General features: G+C 44.7%; 2 protein-coding genes across 3 annotated transcripts in view; one reads left to right on the top strand and one right to left on the bottom strand.

The window, feature by feature from the left end:
• The first annotated feature begins 854 nt into the window (after nt 1–854).
• Nucleotides 855–16,064, top strand: LYPD1 (LY6/PLAUR domain containing 1). 2 transcript variants are annotated; one of them, XM_063400948.1, is made up of 3 exons: nt 855–1,407; nt 2,435–2,572; nt 15,825–16,064. In XM_063400948.1, exons 1-3 carry the CDS (start codon nt 1,356–1,358, stop codon nt 16,058–16,060), a joined length of 426 nt encoding a protein of 141 aa, XP_063257018.1. In that variant the 5' UTR covers nt 855–1,355; the 3' UTR covers nt 16,061–16,064. The 2 variants fall into 2 exon arrangements, with proteins under 2 accessions (XP_063257018.1, XP_063257016.1); XM_063400946.1 differs by lacking the exon at nt 855–1,407 and having other exon boundaries at nt 2,208–2,572.
• A 362-nt stretch (nt 16,065–16,426) lies between these two features.
• The window catches only part of GPR39 (G protein-coupled receptor 39), a 74,295-nt gene continuing 73,201 nt past the window's right edge, over nt 16,427–17,520 (bottom strand). The window contains exon 2 of the mRNA XM_063400945.1: nt 16,427–16,950. Coding sequence (XP_063257015.1) covers nt 16,427–16,950 — 524 coding nt within the window. The remainder of the gene's footprint in view (nt 16,951–17,520) is intronic.

Raw genomic sequence — 17,520 nt, 5'->3', positions numbered from 1 at the left:
TATTTTGTGCAATTTGTTATATTTTAAGTCATTTCTGCCGTAAACTTGCATCGTCTTTTTCAACTTTTAAGAAATTTTCATTGAAACATCTTTCGTAAATAAAACTTCTCTTGCCTACCGGTGCGTGCTGAGGGCTTTGGGCAGGGGATGCTGTGACAGCTCGGGCGTGCAGGGCTGCGATCAGAGGGTGCCACCCAGCCGGCTCCGCTCCGGGACAGCGCGGAGAATTCGCGACACGGGGCTGTTAAACAGCGATTTTAGCTTAATTAACTCTTCCTTGGAGCAGAGCTGCGAAAATATCACTGGGAAGTAACGTGGTTATCCGGAGAGGAGGCGAGCCACGGAGACGGTCCCAGCAGGGACGCCGTGAGCGCGGCACCGCGGGCTGCCCCTGCCCTGCCCTTCCCTCCCCACCGGCGGGCCCTGCCCAGCCCTGCCCGGCCCCCGAGCGCTCCCCGCCGCTCCCGCCGCCTCCTCCCGCCCCATGCCCGGCTCCCGCCGCCTCCTTCCGCTCCATCCCCGGCTCCCGCCGCCTCAGCCCGCCCCAACCCCGGCTCCCGCCGCCTCAGCCCGCTTCCCCGCCTCCGGCCCATCCCGCCGTGTGTCCGCGGAGGAGGCAGGCTGTGACCGCCGCTCCGGCACGCACACCGCGCCCTTTCCCCCCCGTTTTGCCACGCTCGAATTCCCTTTTCGGGGGCTGGGAGGGGAGGGAATGGCGGGGCCGCGCCTCCCCTCAGTCCCTCCCGGGGACGTGGGTGCTGCGGGGCGTCTGTGGGAGGCGAGCGGGCCCGGCCTGTTGGTGCCCGGCCTGGCGGGGCCACAGTCGCGCCCCGGCTGCCACCTGTGGGCTCGGGCGGGCGGGAAGGGCCCGGGGCGAGCCGCGGGGTCTGTGCCCGGGCCGAGGAGGAGGACGCGGATGTGATGAGCAGCCCCGGCGGGCAGAGGGTCGCGGGGCCCCTCGGCAGCGCCAGACGGAGCCGGAGCCGGCGGTGCGGGGGCTCCCCTCCCTCGCTGAACTTCGCCCGTCCCCGAGGCGCGCCCGGCGAGGTGCGGGGCGGCTGGCGGGGATCCCCGCCCCGCTCCGCCGGCATCACATGGTGCTGGGGGAGGAGGGGGGAGCCGCCCCCCAGCTCTCGCTTCTCCTACAGTTTCTTCCAGTCTCAGCGCTCAACTCCGGCGAGGCTGGAGCGCGGCGCGGGGCTGGGCAGGGCGGGCTCCGCCGCCTGCTCCCGGGGCGCCGCTCCGCAGCGGAGGCGGCGGGGAAGCGGCACAAGTGCGCGGCGCCTCCGCTGCATCCCTGCTTCTGATGCCCCTTCGCGACTGCACGCCAGCCCGGCGGCCGCGGCTCCGGGAGGATGCGGCTCTTCCTCCTCGCTGCAACTTTCTGGGGATTGTGCCTGGCGCCAGGTAAGGGCTCAGCACTGCTCGCCCGGAGGCGCCCGCGGCCAGCCCGGCGCTGCGAGCCGCCGTCCCCTCGGAGCCCCTCGACGGAGCCGCTCCCGGGCGCTCAAAAGGAGCGGGGCGGGGGAGCCCCCGTCCTGCCCGCGGTGTTCCCAGCGCTGGTTCCCCGCGGGGCGAGGCGGGGCGAGGCGCAGCGGCCGCTGCCTCTCCGCGGGTGCCGCCGCTGCCTCGGCGGGCCGTGGGTCGGTGCCAGCGGGCGCTCCCGCCGCCGCAGCGCTCCCAGCGGAGGGCGGCCACGGGCCGGGGCCCCGCAGCGGGACCCGCTGGCGAGCCCCGCGGAGCGCCTCGTTCGCATGATGAAGGCGCCTGGCGAGGGACGCTCCGCCGCTTTAATCGTGCGTGGCAAAATAGTAATTAAACCATTTGTAATTAATTAGTAGCTGAGTAAACCCGTCGGCACAGATAAGAGCCGGAGCGTATCTGTGAGCCGGGTTGCTCTCTGCGGGGCGCGGGTGGCTTTCAGCCCGCTGCGCCCAGGGGCGATGGGTAGCGGCTGCGGGGCTGTGCCGGTGCCGGTGTCGGTGTCGGTACCGGTGTCGGTGCTGGTACTGGTGCCCGTCGCCTCCTGGCGGCGGCATCTCCAGCCGGAGCGGCCGCCCCGCGCCCCGCGGGAAGGAGCATCAGCACAGCCGGCAGCGCTCGGCCCCAGCGGGGCGGGCGGCACGCGTGTTTTACTTTGTATTGTCAAAGGGATGCTTTGGCCGAGCTGCTGAGTAGCTAAGAGCAGCCAAATGCGAAGGGGGAAAGATAAGGAAGATTTCTGGCACGTGTTGGTTGTTTGGTTTTCTTCGGTGTTTGGTTTTGGTTTGGTTTTTTCAATATTGTTGCTGTTATTCAAGGGCGGGTTAGATGAGCAAGCCGGTTGAGCAGATGGTGTCCCTGCCCATGGCAGGGGCTTGGGATGAGATGATCTATGAAGTCCTTTCCGAAAGAAAGCATTCTATGATTTTGAACAAATCTCTGTCTGTTCCAGGTTCGGGTTTGCAAATACAGTGTTACCAGTGTGAGGAGTTCCAGCTAAATAATGACTGCTCCTCTCCGGAGTTCATTGTGAATTGTACAGTGAATGTTCAAGATATGTGTCAGAAAGAAGTAATGGAGAAAAGTTTTGGTAAGGATTTAATATTTATTCTTCTGTTTATCTGGTTTAGGTAGCATTTGTTGCTTTTGGCTCCACCCAGTCATGGTGTTCAGCTACAGATGAATCTCGTGTCCCTACCTGAAGGGACCGGATTCAATGTCATACTTCTGAGTGGCTTTGCAACTCGATGAAGTTGAACGTTTCCCTTTAAAACTGGCGTAAAAACTGAAGGATGCAAGCCAAACGTTGATAAAGCTGGTTAATACACAGCCTTATGGGTCTCTGATATAGTTTCCCAGCTCTGGGAAATTAATAACAACAAGTTCGTTTAATCTCATTACAGTTAATTACATGGGCTTTTTCCCCAAGAGATAGAAGAGCATTAAATTAGTAATTCCCTCCTTTCTTTTATTTACTCAAGCAATTTATATACTCTGAAGGTTCATCTTAAGGGAAGGAAAATGTAGTGATCTTTGCTTTCATCCATTAAAGAAACCATAAAGCAAAAGGGAGAAAGGTTTTTTTTTTAAAAGAGGGGGGGGATTTAGGGGGAAAGGGAAGGGTACAAATGGATTTGTCATACCAATTTTTATGATTGTTTTTTCTCCTTACTGCAATTAATAATAAAGTTAACATATTAGGACAGCAATGTGTCCAAGAGGAAATCAGCTGTGATTCTGCACCTTGTCTCTATTGTCCTTTGAGCTGTGTTATAAATGGCTGGGTTTCGTTCTGCATTGAGGAAGGCATTTGAGATTTAGAGAGAGCTGTCAGGTCTTCCACTGCTGTGTTGCTCTGTAGCTTTCTACGTGAGCAGAAGGCAGGAACTTCAGCAGGGGCTCTGGGCAGTGTGGGAGGCAGGGAGTGAGCTGGAGCCTCTGCTCCCACGGCAGGCAGGGTGTGAGGCATTGGAATGGACAGGGAGCAGTCACGCACTGGGGAGCCCCAGCCTGGGGAGCAGAGGGCAGCCTGGGGCTTCAGAGCCCTGATTTGAGGGGCTGCTGTTCTCTGGGACAGCCCATCTCACAGCTTTGGTGTTTTGCTGCTAGGGTAGATCAAGCCGTACTCTGTCCTTTCCCTGCGAGTCCTCCAGGAGCAGCAGGATGCCTCTGTACCCAGCAAACGTGTGGAATCATCCATCCTGAGCAGCAACGAGGGTTCTGGGGCTTAGCAAACTCCTCTTCCAAGTGCTTGTCAGTCAACAGCCCCGCCTGTGCTGGTAATTTCAGGTCACTGTGTAATCAGTCCTGGATAAATAATAATTGTGGTTATGCATCAAAAGTAGCTGAAGTGCTCTTTCATCCTGGGTAACACCATCCACAGTGACTACTGCTGTGAAACACTTAGAACCTGTCCAGTGTAAGGAAAAAAACACCTGGTTTTAACCTGTTTGAAGGAAAATCAGTCTCTCTTATTTTTTTACTGGAGTATTTTATTTCAAGTTTACTTGAAAAGGGTGGTGAGGATGTGAGATAGTTACAGCTTGCAAGGTACTTTTAAAATCCTGAGTATCTCCTAAATGACTGCTTGAAGGCTTTGCTATCTCCACACCACAGCTTCTGTAGTACTTTCATGAGGTTAGAAAGGATGTTGTGGTGATTTGGAGGGCCCTGGATGTGGTAGTAGACACAGACAAAGTCAGATTTGAACTCTTTTCATTGATGCATAACTCCTGTGAGGAAGTGGTTTGTAATACAGTAAATAAGCAGCTCTTAAATTTCTTGGTGGTTTTTTTTTCTGTGCAATTTTATGTTTTCTCTGAGTAGATCCTTGGATTTTTCCTTTAGGAGGTTACTAGCATGCCGTGCATAGCAGGTGCCACTGTTCTATTACATTTACTTCTGTAAATGCATTTCTTATTAATTTTAAGTTCAGAGATTGTAAATTTCAGTCAGTTAATAAAGTAGAATTTTAACCTATTTCAAATTGAATGAAATTTACATTGCAAGCTTAGTTTCTGTTACCCTCAGTCAATTTTAGAGAGGGTTGGTTGTAAAACAGATGATTCAGTTCATCATCCTTTATTGGTTTTATTCCTAATTGATATTTAAATGGGTGCAATATAAATGCCTTACTCTCCCAAGTTTTATTTAATATTTCATTCTACTTCTTCCATTATATTTCATAACCTGATTCTTTTGGTTGCTGCTTATTACTGAAATGTTTCAAGTATTGATTTTAATTTGTAATAGACTTGAATTTGAGCTTTTAACCCAGAATATGAAAGATGCGAATTTGCATTTATTTGACAGCGCGATCTCATAATTAGAGTTTTTTCCTCTTGACTAAATACAGTCAAAGGAGTGCAATTTTTGTAGATGAACCCATTTTTGTCATTAATAAAACATAGCTGTGTCAGTGAGCAAAGCGCTGCAAGTTCTCTCAAACCACATTTAAAAGTTAAGCGCGGTGTTTTGAGATAAAGCTGGTGGTGTGAGTGGTACCCACCCTGCTGAGGGAGCCCCTCTGCAGGAGGCAGCAGTTTGCCTGCTTTGCTCTCAGGGGATTCCTGGCTCACATTCTGTGCCAGGGGCTCTTTCCATGAGTGTTTGGTGGTGTTCAGGGAGTTGTGCCACAGCAGCTCTGTGGCTCAGCTTCACTTCTGAGTTAAACTCCGTCGTAGAAGCAGCGTGGTGGCAAAAACAGCCCTGTGCTGAATAGATTCCCATTTACCTTGTAAAAAGTTCCTTATGCCTGATCACAGTTAAACAACTCACCTCAGTTTGTCTTAAATCAGTGCTTCAGATGTCATTGGGTTCTCTCAGAACTTTATCTCAGCTTCAGGTGAGAAATAACAGCAGCTCAGGCATATTCCTAACCCAGAGCTTAAAAAGTGGCTGATCCTGTGGCAGCCTCTGATGTGAGCAGCTAAGAAAGCAGGTGTTAGTAACTTTTTTTTTGAATTAGATCATCAGGCATCTGATCTCAGCTGTTTGTTGTATCAGGTAGACGTTTGCTCCATTGGACAACTTTAGTGAATTGAGAATTGAGCAGCAAATGACAAAATATTTTTCTCTCTTAAGACTGAGTTGTAATTAAAAATTTTGCCAGGAAAAGTTTAATGATTGTTATCATTCTGTTCCAGTGGGAGATACAGGACAAGACAGTATTTTCCCTGTGATGAAGAACCTTACAAATTAATTTCTTAATTAAATCTCAAAAAAAAGAAAAAGCTTTCTTTTAAACGGAGGAGGAATGAGAATGGAAAGTGGCACTCAAGACTATCAAGAAGTTTTTATTCCACAGAAATTAATGTAAAGGATAAGTTTCTAGTGCATTCTTCAACTGGATAAGCAGGTGTTTGAAAACTGTGTAAATTGAATGTTTGACAAGGGATCAAAGTTCTTACAATAATTCTGCTTGCAGATACTTTGTGGAAATACCCGTGGAGGATTCCCTGCTCCCTCTTGCCTCTCTCTTTCCAGTCTATGGACTTTTAAATTAGAAATGTCAGTGCTCCTTCATTTTTAGAATATATGTAGCAACAAAGAAATCCCACAGTATACTGGGATCAAGTGAAACATCTTGGTGATGTATAGATGAGTATATAATGTGTATATGCTGATATATATAATATATATCATAGAAAACATACTGGTAATTATAGTCTTGCCATTTACTGAGTGGAAGAGTTATCTGAGCATAAAGGCTGATCTAAAACCTACTTAAGGCAAAATGAAACTTGCAGTGTGAATACATCAGAGAGGGATAAAGCAGGAAGGATGAGACAGTCAGCCCAGAGAGGTAGCCAGTCTCAATTTCTTGGAACTCTGCAAGTAAACCTGCCCACGTGCGTGTTTTGAACAATACACCGTCTGTTCTAATGTAGTTGTGAACATACTTCTACTAACTTTTTAAAGAAAAAAGGAAAAATATCCGCAGTAGCAGTGCCAATACTTTAAAATATCAAGGATTTTTTCCTTTTGCCAGCAAAATGGGAAACCATCCAATTATTGTATTAATCTGCAGTAAGAAACTTTGCTTATTTTTTTCATTTCCAATAGTCATTTTAATGTATTTAATTAGTATATAACTCTGCAGTTAAGTTAAAGCAGTTGCTGTGCTTGTGTGCTTAGAAGTAGCATATGGAAACACCACGAACAAGATCAGCATCTCAGGGTTGGATTAGAACTTTATCTATTTCTTTGAACCCTTTCCAGTATTGGTTTTCCCATCATTTGTTTTGTCAGTGGCTATGTTGTAGGATGAGTTGGGCTGTGGTAAATTCTGTACCTGTGATTATTACTCATTTTTGCCATGATTGAGTTGCTCATGTGTGCCTGTCAAGGATTACAGAACCAAACACTTTTTTCTGTGTTTGTGTATAGAATCCATTAGTACTGATATTAATTGCATATTTATATTGAGGGAAAATTATGCTCTGGTGTACTTTTATTGACAAAGTGATTAAAACAGCAAACAAAGTTTAATGTTGCCAGAATTACTGCAGGCATTAAAGCTTTATAGGAAGTTGTTGCATCCCCGGTATCCATTTAGAAACAGTAAGAAACATCCACTAAATTGGAGGTGAATTTTTATTTTTATTTTTTATTTTCCTCTACGCTTTTTTGGTCAAAAGATATCAACATAACAGAACTTGTTGGAGTTTGGGGGGTGGTTTTTGTTTGTTTTTTTAATTGAAGCAAAGTATGATATAGTAAATCTTTACTGACAGTTTTAAAAGTTAAATAAAAAATTTTTCATGGGACAGTTGGTACCTATAACATCACATATTGTGCTACCAGGTGCCCAATGAAATGAAGACATAATATCAATATTGGAAACACAGTTCACTTTTGATACTGAATAAAAGATTTGCAATAGATATTGTCAATTTGCACTGTGTGCTGAAAACTTGGATCTGTGGCTACATTAGCATTCAGAAACACTTTTTCTCAAATGTCAAAGGCATTTCCTTACTTGTAAATTTTTTCCAATCTTTGGATTTCTCAGAAAACTTCCAGCCCCTTACAGAATGAACTGACCTGAGTGTGTCAGCTAAGGAGAAATTATAAGCGTGTGCAGCAGTTGCTGTTCTGACTGCCTTTCAATAAAGAAAAACAGCAGTGGAGTTAACAGTTCAAGCAGTTTATGACTTGGAAGTCATGACAAAGATCCGAGTGCAGAAGTGATGAAGGCTGCATTATTTTAAGGAAAATGGGGTATGTGGTCCAGTGGATTTCATTTTTCACAGGACATGGACAATAGCTTTTTATGTTATTTTATTTCTCAGGCTTGTATGAAAGATATACAAATGAATTTTGTGATGATACAGTGCCCACAGCCTCATTTCTCTTAAACTTCCCCTAAGAGTTTCCTATTGCATTTCACACACAAATGAGTTTGTGTTTCCAAACCTTCTTGAAGCCTGACCCTGTCACTCATCTTAGCTCCCAGTGACCTTATCAAAACATTGGCAAGCAAGCAAGCTTTAATTAATCCAAACTGTTTTCATTTCCCTTTTTCCTTTATAGTCTGGATGGTTTTTTTGGAAAACTTGACAAAACTGGATTTTGCGAACTTTGAGACTGGAAAAAGCCATATAAAAAGCCATATAAAAAATCCTACTCTTACCTTGAACAGGCTGTAAAACCCTGAGTGTGAAAATAGCTAAAGATTTAAGAGTGGAATGAATTTCCAAAGTTCTGGCATGCAAGTGCCAACCTCTGAGCTATTCCACTGAAATTAGTAAAGACATTAATTAGGGATGCAGCAAGACTATTCACGTGTAAAATTATTTCTGTGACTTTTTGCAAGAATGTAGAATTTTAGCATTTGTAAAGGCAAAGGGGCTGTGGTTTGCCTTCATCCCAGCACGTAAGGATTGTCAAGAAAAATGCTCATACAGAATTCTGAAAATTGAGTCCAAGTTCACCTCTGTCTCTACAAGATCAAGTATATTTAGGTCTTGATGGCAAGGGACATTTAGATCTTGATACCTTTGTGTCAGGTAAGAGGAGAGGGTGGAAGGCTGTGAGCCAGCTCTGTTGGGAAGATTGTGTTGTAGTGCTTGACTGTCTGTCCACATTAGTGAGCAGAGAAACGAATAAGAACAGTAGGAAACAAAAGAATTATTAGATATGCAGGTGAAAGCTGAGCTTTGACCTCTCATTTGTAGCCTCCCGTGGCTTTAAAAAATATTTGATAACACCACCATTAGCAGTTGTACTTCACTTTCCCAGCCTATGCATTTTTAAGCATTTTAATGCCATGCTTCAGCTTTGCAAGCAGTGACAAAGACTTTTTTGTGGTGGATTTGTTGTTAACAACACCGTTTTGAGTCACATTTCCCGTACCAGAATTAGAAGGCACGACTTACAAAAAGATATCAGGGTAATCTAAACCCTTGTCCTCTGCCAGTCGACAATTGTCCACTTTTCTCCTGAGCTGACTTTATTTGTGCAAGGTGTCCTGTCAAGGTCAGAAGGAGAGTGAGGAGGGCAGACTTTCATTGCCAAAAGCTTCCTGTTAGTTTCTGAACAAATGTGCAACTTTTTAAAAGTGCCAAACATGTGGAGGATTTGTGATGATACTAAGTTTTCATACAAAGCCATAATGACGATATGCTAAGCGAACCAGGTAGGATCTGGTCAGGGGTGTTTTATTTTCATTTCGTGGGTTGGGTTTGTTTTGTTTTTAGTAGAACTGTATACTCTGTAAGAACCTAAAGGCATGAATGTCCTTTATCTTGTCTATAGAATGCATCAAAGGGAGGAACAGGATGAAGTAGCTGCAGTCCTAAAACAAGACTAAAAATCAGGAAGTGTGTGCATAGCTTTGCAATAGATTTCAAGTCACATACATTTAATGCCTTGGGGTTTTTTGGTCTGGAAAACACTGATCGTGGGAGCTCACAGTATTTAAGTAGCTGTTTACAGGGTGGTTTGAAAATTTTGTGAAAAAATTCTGGTAATGTACAACTTATTTAAACCACTTGTCAAATTTCTCTCTGGAGTTCACAAGGATAGGAAGAGTTGGTGTGAAGTGAAACTTACAGGACATGGTTGGATATGATTGTATTTTACACTTGCTTAAATTATTTGGGTTTTTTGGGAGGGTTTTTCGTAACAATGAATTTACAGCCATAGCTGAAGGGCTGTATGTTGAGGAAGCTTAATTCATGCTTTAAACCAATAAAAACATGATCTGACTAAAACTGCAATTGTTTGGGGAAGCACAACGTCAGAAGAATGATTGCTCTTCAATATTCAGTCACTGTCTATGATATTTAGGACCTTATTAAATGAAATATTTATAATCACTCTCTAGAAAACAGCAAATCACAATAGGACCTCTGGAGTCTGTCACTGTTTGATGTATGTGAACAGGTACTAGCTGAAGAACTGATAATTATCATAGCAAAACCACTGGAGCCATAAAAAGATGGGCATAAAACCTAATACGGAAATTAAAAACCATAATTTGCAAACCTATTTGTGCATAGTCTGAACCCAATTTTTGTAGCATTACTGATACAGTAAAATTCAGAAACAGTCACATTTATATTTTATGTGATGTTCACATGTTTACATGTTATTCTTGCACTAGTATAAATTCTCATTTAATTTCTTGGCAGACGTCAAAAGAGCTTTTGTAAGTCCTACTGAGTGCTGAATTTTTCTTGAGTGCAGGGTGAGCTAGTGACAGTTCAAGGCAAAAAAAGAAAGAATAAAATATATGAATGAAAACAAGCATGGCTAGACAGAGCACACATCCAGTCTGTGCACAATGAGAGGGAAAACTTGCAGATTCACCAAGAGCAGCAAATTGAAAGTTTTGGTGAAATAAGACAGTTGGAACTATGCAGGATATTAAAATAAATGAGTATTGGTACATAAGCACAGTTCTCTACTTGTCTTTATGAGCAACAACACAAAGAGAACACCCAAACAGATCCTGTGCAGTTCGTGCTAATGCAAGAGCTAGGACACCTTTGGGGGGCTTTTCCTGAGTTCTGTGTGCTACACTATGAATTATATCCACTGTTGGCCAATTTCCCACCTTCTGCTTAGCAGAGATGGGCAAGATTTAAACGCCCAATCTAAAAGAGCTAAGTGGAGGTTCTGTCAAAATTGTGAGTGTACCCCTCAAACTTGCCCTGATCTGCCTGCTGGCTTTCTCAGCTACTTAAAGACACAAAACTTTTCTACAGCTTTTTTTTTGCTTCCAGCACCTGGTGCACTCTTGGAAAGGCTCGAGGATGCCTCAGTGCTGGGCCCCAGTTGGACACAGACTTTCTAAGCTCCAGCAGATTTACGTGGCAGGTTTGCTCAGAGCACGTGCAGGGGATTTTGCTAAAGCAAAAGCTGTGTTTGTGGAGTGAGCTGCACAAGACTTACACGTGCTGTGAAATTGGTTATATACAAAATGGTGTAGAAAAAGCTTTCTTTAAAAAAGTGGAGTGTCAGAGCCCACAAGATCAGAGGACATGTGGCTCGGACAGCTCGGTGACACTGACAGTGTCACTGTCCACTTGACTGAGGCAAGCTTGGAGAGGAGGGGTTTGTGGCCCTGAGGTCCTGGGGTGAAGGGCAGGGCTGTGATTTCCTGCTGAGCTGTGCCATTGCAGAAGGCAGTTTCAGAGTAGCTGGGTCACAGGAGTGGGAAGGTGACTTTTTTTGGAAAGCAGGTCACTGATCTCAGAGGTGATACCCTGGTTGCCTGTTTTGGCTTCAGACAGCCTCTGTGCATTTTGCTGAAGCACACTCCTGAGGGTACAGGTGCAAACTGAAGTTGCACACTGCTTGGATTATGCTTGGCTCTTAAAAGTTGGAGAGTCATGCTTACACAGCACCTTTTTTGTCTGCACCTCCTATAACAGAAGAATCAGAGGTGTCTAGTAAGAACTTTTTCAGTCAGTAAGAGAAAAACCTTGGATCTTCTGGTGCCTTCTGCATAAACACAGTGTAAGAAGTAGGTGTGATGTCACCTTTCTTGGTTGTCCTAGTAACAAGTTAAGCTGTTATTGAAGAGAAATGCACTGGGCTGTGCAGACAGGTAGAGGAAAGAATACTCACTTTTGGATTTGGATAAATTATTGGTTGAATTGTTTGTCACAATCAGTGCACGTGCGTGTGGCCAAAACAATGCCAGGGTGCAGATGTACAGGACTAGACTGGATCCAGCTGAGAAAATAAATATTGCAAGCAGGAACTCTAGAAAAGCCTTAAGGTTTACAGCTATGCCTTCGTTGCAAGGAATGAGGCAGAAATAGTAGTTCGGGCCTTGACACTGTCTAAATATGTGATGACTTGTGGAGCAGAGAGAGGTGTAACCATGGGCAAGTTGCTTGGTCTAGAAATAAATTTTCAGTGCCAAATTTAAGCCCAAATCTGGTAAAAAACAAAACAACAAAAACAAACAAAACAAACCAAAAGAACACCAACAAAAAAACCACCAACAGAACAAAAACCTGAAACCAAACATGGCTGTTGTAGGTATATGTGACAGGAGAGGGTGTAGGATATTAGCAAATTATCCCACAGCTGTTCTAGTTCTGTGCACTCCCCTCTTTTCTTGAAAGTTCTTGATCTGCATCCCACAAACCTTGAAGCCAAAATAAAGGAAAATCTGTAGGTCAGTAGCAGGTCCTTCATGGTAAAACATCCTTATAGTACCTAAACTGTTGTTGAGGGTCTGCTGAATCCCTGAAAAAGGATAAATTACTCTGTGTTCATCCATCAAGTAATTGGGCAATAAATACACTAATTGAGTAGTCGTAAATATGCTAATTGATCACTAGTGTCGGTTGTTGCGGGTGGGTAGCTGGGAATGACCCCATCCCAGGAAAAGCAGAGTGTAAAAAGTGAAGTCCCCTTGCTTAGCCAGTGACTCAGAACGATCGAGGTAGAAGAAAAGCTTCCAGAAAGGTTTGCAATTATTTTTCTGGGTGATATGTTAATGAATGCATCAAGCTGATTGCTCAGGCAAGAATACCCAGTAATTAGCAGTTATGTCTGTGGTATGAGTCTTATGAGGCAGATAACCATTTTGGAGAACTGTCTGCAGTTCAGCCTGCTGGTGGGAAATGATTCAGGGAGATCTTGGGGATCGTTTTGGAACTGGCTCAGCAGTGCTGCAAAGGAGGAGTTTGAGCAGAGATCTCTGGACATAACCCAGAGAGGAGGCTGCTGTCCTGGCTGAACGCAGGGGCTGAGCTGAAGTTACCAAGCCCATTAACCTGGAGAGGGGAGATGGTGTCCCTGCCATCAGATCGTGAAAGTCTGTTGTACTAATGTATTTCCTACCAGAATTATAATAGGAAGAAGGTTTAAGAGTAAGTGAAATCACAGCACAAGTGTTTTAAAAATGTCACTCCTGCAGAGTGCTAACATTTCTTCTTTTTCCCACCAACTTCTGTGCCTGTTTGCATTGTGTCTTCCTGTCAAGATGGTGCAGAACCAGAGAGAGCACAGCCTTTCCATGCTGATCAAGCTTGCTTCATACCTGATGCTTTGTCAAAAGCACTTAGTGCTGTACTTAGCAGCTGGTTTGTGAGATCAAGAGAATCTATCAGTACTTAAAGGAAAAAATCTTGGATGTGAAGGGTGTGTTGTTAGCAAAGGAGCTGTTAAAAACCTGATGGAAATGCTGAGGGTTTTTTATGTAAAAAAATCTTCCTAAGATTTAGATTACTAGAACAGGGAATGGGAATAAACAATCATTTGCGTGTGAAATTTCCTATTGTAAGGCATTTAGTGAAAAGCCACTGGAGAAGTGTTACAAGGGGATTGTGGTACTAGTCAAATTATTCTCCCTATTTAGATGTGAACATGGTCCATCTGTTCATGAAACTTGGAGTAGTAAAATTTCAGTCTGTGCAGGAATACTGTGTTTTGACTTCAAAAGGAGTTCAGGATTGTTCTATGGGATTGATCCTGGAGAACAGATCTATTGTAAACACGTGGAGTTAAGCTGTGGGACTGATTTTTTTTGCAGGAGAGGTTTCCTAGAGTTGCCTGGTGAAAGCTATGCCTCAGAGGGCATCATCTAATTGTTCACAGCAGCGAACAATTCTAGTCTCCTAATTTATGGGAGAAGTGCATAGTGTGATATTTCAGGGACCTAAACTAATAAATCAGTATTTCAAGTTGTGAACAGAGCTTTGCAGGAAACCTGTGAAAAGGAAATGGCAGGACGAGAGCGATCTATAAAATTATGGGACTAGGAAATCTGCCAGGGTCAAAAGCTTTTTAGAGGCTTGGTCTTTGAGGGGAAAGTCAAATTCGCTGCTGTTCATATGGAAGACTGAGGAATGGCTGAGTTTGGTGGGTGTTTGTTGCTCAGGGAAATAATCTGTGATGGGGCATGTGGGATTAGGGAATAGAGAGCAGTCATTGTACCTGGTTTAAATGAATACAGGAGTCCTTACTCAAGAGAGAAGGGGAAGGAAAAACATTTATTTTAGCCATGGGGAGGGTCATATCTGTCTCTGCTCTGGGAAGACTGCAGGAGGAACATGGACAAAGCACCAGGTCTTTTTGGGGAACATCAATCAGCTCAGATTTTGGTATTGTAAAGCCGATCAGTGGCAGCACCACTGAGGCTCCTTGACAGCAGTGGCTTGTCAGCAGAGACAGAACTCCTTTCTTTTTGCAAACTGTAGTAATAAAGATTGCATTGCTTGATCTGTGTGCCTTTGCTGTTACAGGGAGAACAGCCCACAGCTCCTCTTCCTGCTTGAGAAAAGGCTCTACCTGCTGTTTTGATTGATTGAAGCTCACTGGAGACAGGGGAAGATTTAACACTCACTTGAGGGCTTCTCTTCATAAGTTTAACGAGATAGATAGCCTGAAAACACGTTTCAGAGTTGAGATTTGCAGAGGGAGAACACAAAACAGGGAAAGCCCTGCATTGTTGGGATGGCAGTGTTGTGACAGTATAAAAGAATTGCTTTAATTAAAAGTTTCTGGAGACAGGAAATCCTTCTTCCTGAGCACAGCCCAAACAAAGGGCGTTCTGCTGCTGCTCGCAGCACTCAGAGGTGCAGTGGCTGATGCCAAATTACAGAGGTTTCTCCTGGACCAGGGAGGTGTTCTAGTGGGTATTAAATCCCTGGGGACTGAACAAGTACTGTACTGTACATCCAATACCTGCGGGTCATATTCCCTTCTCATTCCCTCGAAAAAAGTTTCAATCACTGTGCATTTAAAGACATTTTGGGACCATGCCACAGGATGCAGAGGCACCATTCTCCAAGGGAATCCTGTTCCCTTGCTTTTCAGGAGGAAAAAGATAAAAACTTTTTGAAAATCCCATATTCCAAAGGAATGGTGATTTTTATCATCCTTAGGACTATCCCTACCTCTTTTTCTAACTACCAGCAGGCAAGCCTCCATTATGTATTTAAGTTATGTGTATATTTTTGTAAGACACAATTTCTACTGTATCACTTGCAGGAAGATTTTGGACTAATGAGGTTGGAACCAAATTATGGGGACCTGCCATAACTATTTCCATTTTCCACTGTGACAGAGGAAAATACAAGTGTGTATTTTAAAGCCTTTACAAACCATGTTAAAATAACAGCTAAAAGTACATGCATCAGGATGTACTTTTTTCAGTCAAAAACAGTCTGAGGCATTATAAATTAGCTTATTAATTAAAATTACCTTAAATTACATTCAAAAAAGACAGACTTTCAACTCAAGAAAGACACTTCTGTGGGAATGGAAATTTTCGTTATTGACGGTATTAAACTTCAAAGAAAAGCAAGAGCTGAGATTACCTGGAAAAGTACTTCTAGTTCTTCTTCTTCAAAAAAAATTAAAAGGGGAGGGAGGAGGATGAAAGTTTTACTGATAATCATCCTTTTTTTTTTCTCTTGGTTACTTGTCTGTGTGTGGCAAAGGAACAAGAAAAGGAAAAAAAATTCTCAAAAGACAAACTGAGAGCATAGAAAGCTGTAATTACTTGGACACCTTAACTCAGACATGTTCAGCAAGAGAAACAAAACTAATTTTCTCACTAATTGCATTTGAGTTATAGCTATTCAAACAGTTTATTCTGAAAGATGAAGAAATCCAGTTATAAAATGCATCATTTGATATACATTATGCAGATTAAGTCCGTAATATTTTTGGTTCCAACCAGAATCGAACTGCAGAGAAATCCCAGGCAGAGCAACCGCGGTGCTCCTGCAGAGCACCTGTCACTGCTGAGGTGTCTGCCCTGAGCACCAGCAGTGCTTTGGGGATGTAAACGGGGTTAGCAGCTGTGTTTGAGCACGAATGCTGCTGTAAAGCCTTCCCCTCAAATGGAGTAACCCTGTTCTGTGCCGCAGGAATCATGTACCGCAAGTCCTGCGCCTCCTCGGCGGCGTGTCTGATCGCCTCCGCCGGCTACCAGTCCTTCTGCTCCCCTGGCAAGGTGAACTCCGTCTGCATCAGCTGCTGCAACACTCCGCTCTGCAATGGGCCCCGCCCCAAGAGGAGGGGGAACTCTGCCGTGCTGCCCAGGGCACACCTGATGACCACTCTGCTGCTGCTTACGTTTGCTCTGTTGTTTTTGTACTGCTAAACTTCAAGCAAGTTGGTTTTGGGTTTTTTTTTTGCCCTGACACGATTTGTCGTGCATCCTTCTTTCTTCAAAGACGCTGCGATTATTTTCTGTTTGTTTCCAAACCCCTGTCAACAGCAAGGGAAGTTCGGTGGTTGTGTGATGAAGAGGGGCTGATATTTTTGTCAGCTAATGAGTTCAGTTAGTAGATTGAATTTCCAGTGTGCACTTAAAAAATCCCAGCAGGATACAGAACTCGTGTTCCTTTTGCATAACTGGAAACAAATCCGTCTGTGTTATTCCTTCTGCGATGTTATCACTTTCCTCGGTCATTTCAGCTTCCATGTTTTTAAGCTCATTGCTAAGCACTAACTTTGCCTTATGAAGTCATACTTGATGTTCACCGAGGCCGTTCTGTGCGCCTGGCGTGGGCTCTGAGCCAGTCTCAAGGGACACCTCTTCCAGGCTGGGCTCTGGCGGTGCAGGACCCGGCTCCCGCGGGCCGCGGCCGGGCGTGGGTTCCTTCTGGAAGGTGCTCAGGAAAACTTTGGCATTGGCCTTGGTGGAAGAGCCGCGCCTGGAGAACGTGGAGAGCAGCGGGCGCAGGGAGCGGGTGCTGCGCGCCCCGGAGCTCTGGTTGGCCCTGAGGAACCTCTCCTTGTTGGCGTGCTGCAGGGTGAGGCGGCAGCACAGCACCTGCAGGAACACGCGGCGGAACTGCCGGGAGGAGATGTTGTACAGCAGCGGGTTCACCACCGAGCTGAGGTAGAAGAAGATGTCGGCAATGGGAAGGAGGGTGATGTAGGTTTTGAAGTAGGGGATGGTCCAGTCCTGCTTCGGTTTGGCGGCAGCCATGATCTTCCTGACCTGGTTTGGCATCCAGCACACCGCCAGAGTCGCGATGATCAGTCCTGCGGGCAGAGAGAGCAAGAAAGAGGTCTGCACACGTGGGGGAAGATGCATAAAATACCATCAGTTATGCACTTACTTGTTAGGAAATGGTACCGATTTTTCAGTGTTTTGCTTGACAGCTTTTTCTGCCAGTAGCATTTTTTTGTTTGTTGTTTTTAATAACTGTTACAAGGTCATTGCGGCACATGCTCAGACAAAACACTGCATAGCGCTTGGATGGTTGTTACTTTGTACCTGTTGTCATTTGTTAGTTTTCAAAGTGTTCTTTCTCTGATCATCTGTGTCTTTGGAAAGAATGCGGTTTTATTTTGGTTTGTGCTCTTACATTTCTTCCGTCTTTCCCTTTACATTGAAAAACAAACAAAATAAATAGAACCTATAGCCATATTAGATCAGGCAATACCCAGAAGAGATCAGATTCTTGTTTGTACTTTACAAAAAAGAAAATGTATGCATAATAATATATTTCGTGTTATTTTTGGTAGATTTCCTCTTACAGAAGCTATTTTTAAGTAAAATGTGTATGGATCTTTTTATGGTAATTAAGATATGTTGGGCTTTCTTAAAAA

Source organism: Prinia subflava, chromosome 6 (assembly GCF_021018805.1).
Source record: "Prinia subflava isolate CZ2003 ecotype Zambia chromosome 6, Cam_Psub_1.2, whole genome shotgun sequence".
Taxonomy (NCBI): Eukaryota; Metazoa; Chordata; class Aves; order Passeriformes; family Cisticolidae; genus Prinia; species Prinia subflava.
Note: the sequence above shows the minus strand (reverse complement) of the source record. Positions and strands in the feature narration are given on the sequence as shown.